At 39.1% G+C, this 10,753-nt stretch overlaps 1 protein-coding gene across 2 annotated transcripts in view; it reads right to left on the bottom strand.

Annotated features, from left to right (window-relative positions):
* Positions 1-7,721: 7,721 nt before the first annotated feature.
* HIGD1A (HIG1 hypoxia inducible domain family member 1A) overlaps positions 7,722-10,753 on the bottom strand; it is a 9,460-nt gene continuing 6,428 nt past the window's right edge. Inside the window, exons 1-3 of one of the 2 annotated variants that reach the window (XM_011357376.2) lie at positions 10,180-10,336; positions 9,405-9,539; positions 7,722-8,713 (exon numbers count right to left, since the gene is read on the bottom strand). In XM_011357376.2, coding sequence (XP_011355678.1) covers positions 8,664-8,713; positions 9,405-9,539; positions 10,180-10,312 — 318 coding nt within the window. In that variant the 5' untranslated portion in view covers positions 10,313-10,336 and the 3' untranslated portion in view covers positions 7,722-8,663. Of the gene's footprint in view, positions 8,714-9,404; positions 9,540-10,179; positions 10,337-10,753 lie in introns of those variants that run through there. The other variant, XR_002779688.1, reaches the window with a different exon arrangement.

The raw sequence follows: 10,753 nt of genomic DNA, 5'->3' as shown, positions 1-10,753 counted from the left end.
GAGGGGCACTCCCACCTTCGTGTCCCCGGTCCTGTGGGGGCTGGCCCTGGGGCGGGAGGTTGGGGGAAGCGGGTGCCGCCAGGTCGCGCAGTTCCCACTCCACCTCTAGGCGCGGTGCGGAGCTCAGTGGCAGAGACCAGAAGAGGGCGCTGGTCAGGCGGACCCGAGGTGGAGTTCGGACTGTGTGACTTCGGGCAGGCGATCACCCCTTTGAGCCTCACTGATCCCTGTACCGCGCGGAAAATAAGTGTCTGCCTGGAGAGGGGAGGGGGCTGTGTGTGGAGACCCATCGAAAGAGGCAAGAGAGTCCTCGCTCTGCGTCCGGCCAGAGGCAGCGCGCTCAGCCGAGCGTGTGCGCTCCCGCTCCAGGCCGGGGTCCCCCGCAGTCCCAGGCTCCCCAGCTCCAGCCTGCGCCCTCCCGCACCTCTCCGCACTTACCGCGCTCACTCCTGCCTTCTGGCAGCCACAGCTCTAGCACCTCTTCCCGACGCCTTCTCGCGTTGCCCCGGCAACGGTCACCAGGGAAACCAGCACCGCCGCCCGCGAAACGTCACCACGAGTCTACGGCGGCCTGGAGGGCGCGGAGAGTTCGGAAAGAGAGAGGCTCAGGTGGTCCAGGGCGCGACGGTGTGGACATAGGCGCGGCGGGCTGGAAGGGGGCATCTGGTGCCTGAGACTAAAGTCAGGCCAGTGATCCGCTTGCGGAACAAGTGTTTTACGAGTTTTGTGGACCAAAGTTCTGCACGGAGATGCACAGTCCGCAGTCCTGCAGGGGGAGCTGAAAAGCGAATGAGCCCATCACGAAAATTAACGTAGCCATTCAGGAGGTCTTTGAAAGACGTAAAACATTGTGAGGAAAAGGTCGTTTGTGATGATGAGTGAAAAAAAAGGACACAAAATAGTAACTGCTAAATAAATAAAGTTGTGTTTTTTTAAAACCAGGCACAGAAACAAGACTGGGAGGGATGCATAGAAATATTAAACGTTACTATATTTAGGTGCTGGAGTTGCAGTGCTGTGTTTTTATTTTTGCACTTTAGAGGATTTTAAATATAATGAACATGGTTCATTGTCATAGTGGAAAACACTTGTATGTTTGTTGCCTTTTTTTTTTTTAAAGGCACTTACCAATTTAAGTCAGTACTATATTCAGGGCTGTATGGGTGTGGGAGACAAATTTCTGGGAAAGGCTATCCATGGAAGGTTTCCAAAATTTAACCAGGACTTCGTAATTTGAAAAGCTTCACGTATCTCATAGTGTTTTTCTTTCATTTTTTCCCTTGTAAGGCATTTACCTATAGATGTGCGTGAAGATGCTGTATCAGACATTTTGCGAAACTCTAGTACATCATGATCAGAATATCAACATTGACACAATCTATCTATTTTATTCAGATTTCCTCAATTTTACTTGTATTCATTTTTGTTTATTTAATTTTATACAGTTTTATCACATGTGTAGATTTGACCATCAAAGTCAAATCACAAGGACGCCTGCCTTGTCAGACTTTTATAACCACACCTGCTTCCCTTTGCCCCACCCCCACCCCAAGTCCCTAACCCCTCATTGACTGCTAATCTGTTCTTCATTTCTAAAATTCTGTCATTTCAAAATGTTATGAAAATGAAATAATATAGTATGTAACCTTTGGGGATTGACTTTTTGACTCAGAATAATTCTCTAGAGATTCATCCAAATTGTCACGCGGCTCAATAATGTGTTCTTTTTTATTGCCGAGTGGTTTTCCATTGTATGGAAGTACCGGGGTTTATTTAACCATCTACCCATTGAAGGACTTCTGGGCTGTTTTCAGTTTGAGGCTATTACAAATAAAGCTGATATGAACATTCATTTACAGGTTTTTATATGAACCTGTTTTCATTTTTCTGGAACAAATGTCTAAGAGTACAGTTGTATGTAATCATGTCTTTAGTTTTATAAGAAACTGAGAAACAGTTCTGTAGAGTGGCTGTATCATTTTGCATTCCCACCAGTGATGTGTATGAATGATCTAGTTTCTCCACATCTTTGCCAGTGTTTGATGTTGTTACTATTTTTTATTTTAGCCCTTCTAATAGGTATGTAGTAACATATTGCTGTGGTTCTAATGCACATGATAAATATATCGAACATTTTTTTCATGTGCTTTTTTGCCGTCTATATATCCTCCTTGGTGAAGTGTCTGTTCATCTCTTACCGAGTTTCTAACTGTTGAGTTTTCAGAATTCTTTATATTCTTGGTACTAGTACTTTGTTGGGTATGTCATTTGCAAATATCTTCTCCCAGTTTATAGCTTGTCTTTAAATTCTCTTGACATGGACTTTCGCAGAATAAAATTTTTAAATTATGATTAGGTCCAATTTATCTATTTTTCTTTTATGAATCATGCTTTTGGTGTCGTGTAAGAATTCCTTGCCTAGTCCTGGATTCCAAAGATTTTTCCCTATGATTTCCTGAAAGTGTTAGAGTTTAATGTTCATGATTTACTTTAATGTAACTTTTGTATAAGGTTTAGGTCAAAGTTTGTTTTTTTCCCCTATGGATGTCCAGTTGCTCCAGTACTATTTGTTGAAAGGTATCCTTCCTCCACTGAATTGCTTTTGAATCTTTGTCAAAAATCAGTTGAGCAAACTCAACAACAAAACCCAATTCAAAAATGGGCAAAGGACTTGAATAGACATCCCTCCAACAAAGATAGACAGATGGTCAGTAAGCACATGAAAAGATGCTTCACATCAATAGCCATTAGGAAAAGCAAATCAGAACCACAATGTGATCCCACTCCATACCCATCGGATGGCTATTATAAAAAAAGAAAGGACAATAACAAGTGTTGGCCAGGATGTGGAAAAACTGGAATCCTTATATTTGGCTGGTCAGAGTGTAAAATGGTGCAGCCACTGTAGAAGTCCCGCAGTTCTTCAATATGTTAAACATAGAATTACCATATGATCCAGCAATTTTATTTCTGAATATTTGCCCAAAATATTAAAGCAGGGGCTCAAATACTTGTACACCAATGTTCATAGCAGTATTACTCGTAGTAGTCAAAAGGTGGAAACAACCCAAGTGTCCATCAACAGATGAGTGGGTAAACAAAATGTGGTATATCCACACGATGGAATAATATTTGGCCATATAATGAAATTCTGATACAGGCTACAGCATGGATGAACCTTGAAAACACCGTGCTAAGTGAAATAAACCAGACAGAAGGACAACTATTGTATGATTCCACTAATATATGATTCCATCTAGAATAGGTGAATTCATGGAGACAGGAAGTAGAATAGAGATTGTCAGGGGTGGGGTGGGGCAGGAAGGGAAATGGGCGGTTATTGTTAAGGGCGTGAAGTTTCTGTTTGGGCAGATAAAATGGTTCTGGAGGCAGATGGTGGCAATGGTGGCACAGCATTATAAGTGTACTTAATGCCTCTGAAGTGCACATTTAAAAATAGTTAAATGGTAAATTTTGTTATGTATATTTTACAATAAAAATTTTTTTAAATTAGTTGAGCATATTCGTGTGGATTTAACTGTTCTTTTTTCTAATTCCCAGATTAGGTCCTTTCCACAGTTCAATGTAGCTCTAACTTTAAAGTGAGACCTTTATCCACGCTTATTTTTCTTTTTAAAGTTAAAGTCAACAGATTTCCCGACTGAAATTATATTCCCTCTCCCACTCATAAGTAAATATAAGTGGTTAGTGATCCTGCGCTTACTGAGAAGCAAAACTGAATTAACTGTCAGAAGTAAGAATATATGGGATTTAATTCTGTGACATTAGTTAAGTCACAAATCCCAACTTTCTTCTTAAAATATCAATAGTACCTGTATTACCATGATAATCAAATTGGTCATGAAAATGTTTTGTAAACCGAAATGCTCTTCAGTTGTCATGTATTATTACAGATTTAGCTGTTTTGCCTCAAAATGGAAGTAAGCTTTGCTGCAGCTTAAAACCAAGGTTCCATTTGGTAATTCCAGTTCAGAGTTCTTTATTTAATGAACCTCAGCTTTGCAGGTCCAAAATCTAATTTGGTCATCGTACCAAATTAGGGCTAGACCTACACGAGTCATAGTATTAAATGATTGACATGTAAACCAGAACACAAAGCCACCAGTTTACTTTAGGGGATTGTGACTGATAGTCTGAGCCTCTCCCTTCCCAGAATCAGACACCCATGAAGCCAGGAGTCATCAGAAAGACATTTTGGGCATGGATACAGAGCAAACAGAGGCAAAGTGCCTTGAGGTATTTTTGACCCAGGGTCAAGCCTTATTATTCCTCTTCATAGCTGAGAGCCCTCACATAGATAAAAATATTTCATTTTCTCCAGGTTTAAGTTCCTTCTTGCTGGAAGGAGATGGATACACACTGGCCAGTTCCACCTCTCCAGCTTGCCATAGATTTGGGCTTGCTTTATTGCCCACCGTTCTCTCATAGATTACCCCCAGTACACTTTGTTTAATGCTATTTTGGTCTTAAAACAAGTCGTCTTATTTTATCCATGGAGCTATTTTGTCTAAGATGTGTTTGTATACATGGTGATCTCATTCATCATATGTTGACTGAGGATTTTCATATATGAAAAAAATCTGAGATAAAGATCTATAGTGTATGGGGGAAAATATTAGACTTTGGGACCTTGATGGGGAGTATGTGTGTGTGGCAGAGGATGAAAATGAAGAAGTATTTCTTAAACAGGTATGACTTTATATATCTGCCCTCCCTTCCATCATGCAGTCTCTCCATGTGACCAAGGGTCTCAAGTTCTGGTTTGTGCCCCAGCTCCGTCACTTTTCACTTGTATGGCCTTGAATAAATTATAGCTTTCTTCATTGAAAAAGTCAGGACAATATGTACTTCAGAGTTTTTGTGAGGAACTAATGGAAGACTATTAAAGCAGAGCATTGTACGTAAGTATTATGATAGTGGAGAATGTGGCAAAATTTAGAAAAAGGTAAAGTTCACTGTGGCCTGGAAGAGTACAAAACATCTTTATCAAAAGTAGGATTTGGGTTGGGTCTTTAAGGAGAGCACCGAATTCACTGGGAGTGGAGGAGGGAAACATTCAGGAAGAGTAGAGCATAAGCAAAGGTGTCAGGCAGTGGTGAGCACAGGGCTCTGGCACCAGTGTCACTGCTGGAGTTGGGTGGCAGAACAGGAGGTGAAGGCCTTGGGTTTAGTGGTGGCAACAGGCAGAGGAAAAGGACAAATGTGAGGGATGAGAGACTTTGCTTATGAAAAAGTGGCAGGACTCGGTCCCTGGTTTAGTAGTGATAAGTGACAGGAGAAAGGAAAGGGGCTCCTAAGATTTTGAGCCCAGAGTATGACAGTGGGAGATGGAGCACATCACTGACAGAAGTGTGTGAGTCAGTGGGCGGGGAGGGGAGGGCAGAGACCAGTGGGGAAGACACTAAGTATGGTTGCACATGAGTTGGCTTTAGGTCATAGGGCTCTGGCTGAAAGGTATGATGGCATTTCCCCCTCACTTTGCAAAATTTTAGTCAGTGTGACACTTCAGTTACATGGGGGACAGGAAAAAAAAAAAACTAACACCAATATTATAAGAAGCTCAGAATACTAGAGAGGACCTACTCCTAAGTTCCTCTGAGGAGACCAAACAGACGCTGGCCTCAACTCTAGAACCATTATCACTACTGAATTTAGAAGAAAGTTCCCTAACTTATGTCTTGCTAAAAACAAATTCTTTTGTTTCATTTCAGTGACTAAGGGGAAAGTAAGCTCTGCACGTTTGGTTTCCTTTCTCAAATTTCCCCATTCTAAGTGAAGAATTTTCAAACAGGATCACGTTTGCAATTGCACTATGTGACACATAACTTTAAAAGACTTTGTTCCTTTAGTTTTGTTCTAGTTGAGTAGATATGTTGCCACGGGCTGTAGGCTTACATGAGGATTGATCCTAAATTTCAAATCCCTGAAACTCTCTGAACAGCCTTTCTTCATCTGAGGCAAGAGGCACAGACTGCACAAGTCCTCTACTCCAAAATTCTGACAGAGAAGGGAGGGTACTTAGGGGATTTATAGAAGCGGGGAGTCAAATTCCAACTCTCACCACCAGATGTCACTGTTGCTAACAAGGTGATTCTTTTCTCTGGGGACATCAGGATCCTGAATGTGAAAAAAATGTAAAACCTACTTATTCTACTTAATTCAACAAAGACTTTTTGAACATTTATATGAACCAGGTACTAATGCCAGGTGCTTTGGATGAAAAAGATCATCATGCCCTCAATCAGACAAGTGGAAGAGAAAGGCTTGGAAGTAATCATTCGCCAGTATTCCAGAAACATGCAACATTAAACCAAGGCATCTAAACTTTCTCAGTGAAATATCAGCATATCAGCTCCTTAAGGCAGAACATCACTTTCTCAGGGATGCTTTCTCTGATTCCATCTCAGGGTTAGGCCTCCCAGCCAGATGCTCCTGCCGCATCCTATACCTACTATTCATCATGCCTTCTGTAATCACTTATTTAATGCCAGCCTACCCTGCTAGACTGTAAGTTGTGAGGGCAGGGCTCATGCATCTCCTGTGCTGTTGCATTCTCAGCTGAGCCCAGTAACAGGGGAACAGCAACCATTTACTGAGTTTACTAATCTATCAGGTGCTACACTAAGCTCTTGACATTCACCATTGCATTTAATCTTCCCAACAACCCTAGACTACTAATATTGTCTCCATTTTACAGATGAGGAAACCACGGCTACTCGGCTAGTAGGTGGCAGAACCTAGGTCTAATTCAGTAGAAAATAGTGCCAGCCTATTCACCCACCCTAACTTATAATTCTCATCTTCAGGCAAGCAATCCCACTGATGATCACATAATGATCATTATCATCTCAACGCTTACTTCACTTTGTTCTTCTCTCTATCCTCTGGCATTTGTCTGGACCAATTTCTCTCAAATTAGCATTTATTTAGTTTCACAAAATCAGTAATATACTCGTCTATTAGAATGATGATTTTCTGAAACTTGTTCTCAAATTTGTTCTTCTACAGGCGGCTTATCCTTCATGAAACAACTGTTAGGACTGCCTACAAGCATCTCCTATAATGTCTATTGGAAGCTGATTAAAGTTCCTAGTAATAGCTTATATTTTTAAGCACTTTCTCAGACTCACATAATGATCTAGAAGATAAATAGGACCATAGAAATGGCCTAGACTAATTTTTCATTTCATAGCTAGGAAAAGAGTGAGAAAACCCTGATTTGGTCCAGGTTACGGACTCAGTGGTGAGTCAAGACCATGCGATGACCTCCTGTCTAATTTTATAATTGCTGCCACTCCAGCATTAACTTCACAAAGGCCAATATTTCAAGTTTCTTTAACACCGGTTGGCATCTACCACTTGATTACTCAGGTTCCAGTCCCAAACCTACGACCTTTTCTAGTGAACTTGGGTTACCTAGATTGTTCATATCTCGGTTTCCTCTTATGAAATGAGGATCATAGCTCCTACTTCTTAAAGTTGTTAGGAAACGTAAATGACATTATATGTGAAAAGTGCTTAGAGCAGTGTGTGCCACACAGTTAATGCTCAATAAATGTCAGTCATTATTCCTATTTGGTAAGAATTCTTTTAATTCTGGTTCCTACCAAAGGCATAAAACATTCTTCTGGAAACTTAATTCTTATGCTACTTTGAAAAATGATTAATTTTTCCAAATTGAAATAAAAACAAGACATTCGATATGTTCACTTAGTTTAATAATACTACATTTACCATGATGTCACCATGGAATGTAAATTCAGGTTAGACAAGAGAATTTCACAAGTGCAGAAAAGCCTTATTTGTGTCTAGTGTCTGACCAGCTTGCTCATAATTCGTTAATCACTTCCATTATAGGTAATTTTTTGGTTTAACATTTATGATTCTTACAGAGAAAATAAACATACTGCACACATTCCAAAAGTGTTTTTCATTGCCTTTGCATTAGCACTGAAAAACATATTTCTATTTCAAGATGACATTTAAAAGAGCTAAACTGGGATCCATAATTAAGTTATTCTTATGTTGACAAGTACGATTCTGAAATAAATACTATCTTCTAGCAGCTCTGCTTCAGCATTTTAGATTTGGCTTAAGCACACAAAACACACACATTTAGTTGTGGGGAAGCTTGTAATGTTATATGCCATGCACCGTTCTGAAAGGTTCCTCAGGAGCCAACCAGCTCTAAAAACTGAAGTACTCATTCAGTCCACGACATTCACCATTGCATGGCAGAAAAAAGTGACATTAACTGTAGCGAACAGGATTCCTACACAATATCAAAAGCGTGTGATCTGTAGCAACTGGGAGTACTTCAGAACTGCCATGTTGTCTTCTTTAGAACTAATTTCATCAGGAGAGTTTAACAAAGTGGACATTTTATCACTATCAAGTGCATTTAAAAGTGACATGTTTCTTGTGTGCTAATTCGACTCCCCTGAACGACCTAGTTAGTGAACTAGTCACTAGTAATTTAGTCACAAGGCAAAACAAGCCTGCAAGAAAGGAAGCTAATATTCAAATTACCATGTTATTGTCAGACCCACTCGTAGGATTTATTTTCCACGTAAACATATAACCTCAATATGAGATGTCTAACTATAGCAAGTACCACGAAGACCAAGGCTGCATCTCTTCTTCTAAGGTTTAGGTTTTGACCAGAATTCCTGATACATGGAATAGCCCATACCTAAAAAAAAGAATGCTAGTTAAAATTTAGATATAAATAAAATAAAAACAGTTCATAAAATAGATAAATGTAGCATCCTTGCTAGCATGCAATATTTACAAGGGGAACAAGACCTTAGGCTGCTTACACTATTGCCTTCTTAAACAATGTAAATTTCTAAAATTCTTTTCAGTTTTCCAAGTAGCTTGTGGCTAATATGACTAGTTCAGACTATTAAAATATTTGTTTTAAAGGACAATCAATATTTATCTGGCACCTTTAAAAGGAGTCACTTTTGCTATACAATACCAGATAAAGTCAATGAATTATAAAGCTAAGAAAAACATGTAATACCTACATTAAAAAAATTTTTTCCACTTCAAAAACTCAATAAAATAGCAATCATGTCTCTTCCAGATAATGGATATTATTTCCAATCCTATGTGCATGTCTAGACTCTTCAACGAAATTATAAATCAGTGATGGACAGGATTGTCTTTTCTTTCTTTCAAATCTTAGTAAGATATATCATAGACAGTAAAATTATGTTACTACTTGAACTATTTTTATTAATTCACTTTTCCATGAAAATAAATATAAGTGTTATCTGCAGACTGCTTCGAAGTTAGCTAAAAGTATCTACTTTCTTTTATTTACAAAGAAATGCATTAATGAGGAACCATGAATTTGAGAATTTCCTGTAGGAACCTACCAAGAGTCATTGCTCCCACGACAAAGCCTTGGGCTGCCACACGCATGTGGATCAGGTGGATGGACATTTTAGTATTTCCCCTGCTCTTCAATTTATATAATCCATATGCAACGATTGCTGCAAAACCTGCCATTCCTGTAAAACAAATAGCCACGAGTACGTCAGACACACGGGGACAGGGAACGGAGATGATTTCACCATCAATCAACGTAGTTGCTACTATTTTTTATAAGGATACTTTATGAGACCATTAATTAGTTAACATACACGCCGAGTTTTTAATTCCCGCCCCCACTCAGAACCAAAAATCCAAAATTGGTAGCAAAGAGTAGGAGATCCAGAAAGTTAAGATCTTCAAAATGTGGGCTTGTGAAGCCAGTAGACAAATTCCTTTAAGAGCACCAGGGGGACGCTTCCTTTCCATGCTACTTCCGTCTCTGAAGAGAATCAGTTAATATAAGAGACTGTAATAAACCATAACTGTGAGTATATCAGCTTTTTTGAAAGTCTTGAGTCCTTCTAGCAAATCATGGAGACACGGTGGTCTTAGAGTCCCCTCAACACATTCACAGAAATACGAGTCAATAAAACAAGAAGTCTAAATACACACAGAATTTTTATAATGAGAGTTATATAGTGCCAACCTCAACATATTTCAACAACATATAAAAAAATATTTGAAAATAAATGCTTTACAGATGTTCTTGATGAATGATCACACCTCGATTGTGTTAAAACAGACAACAGATTATTAGAACGTCAAAGTCGAACTTACCAATGGGGACGAACGGTGCCTCTTTAGCTTTTCGGATAAGTTTAGATCCCTGACCTTCGTCATACGAAGAAAGAGAAACATCTGTATCAGATGACATAGTGATTGAAGAATCTTTCTGAAAGAAAATTTCCATGAGGTTCTGCAGTGAAAACCAACTAGAACATTAAATGATTGGATGTACTTAAAAGAATCCTAGTTTCCATAAAAATCTGGTATATGCTACCCACGAACTTTAAAAAATATTCTTAGAAATCAACTTTATTTGTAATCCATGGCCACCTTTAGGGAGAGTTATATGTTTTTATGCCTCCTACTGTTTTGACGTTTCTCCCATACGACCAATTCCTTTTTAGTCTCACACTGTTAATAAAAGCGAATGAAAAAATTTAAAATTATTTTTGTCGATTAAAATTGCAGTTATTAATTTTCTGTCTTGATCCTTAATCAACTTCAATTGACATCTTTAAATTACTCAAACCAAACTAATAGTCCTTATTGCATCTTCAATATTATGTTGAAAATCCTACTAAATATTTTTAAGTGTAGTTAAGTGTAGTCTTTATTGCTTTCAACT

The sequence above is a fragment of the Pteropus vampyrus genome, unplaced genomic scaffold (assembly GCF_000151845.1).
Source record: "Pteropus vampyrus isolate Shadow unplaced genomic scaffold, Pvam_2.0 Scaffold35, whole genome shotgun sequence".
Taxonomy (NCBI): domain Eukaryota; kingdom Metazoa; phylum Chordata; class Mammalia; order Chiroptera; family Pteropodidae; genus Pteropus; species Pteropus vampyrus.
This window is presented reverse-complemented; position numbering and strand designations above follow the sequence as displayed.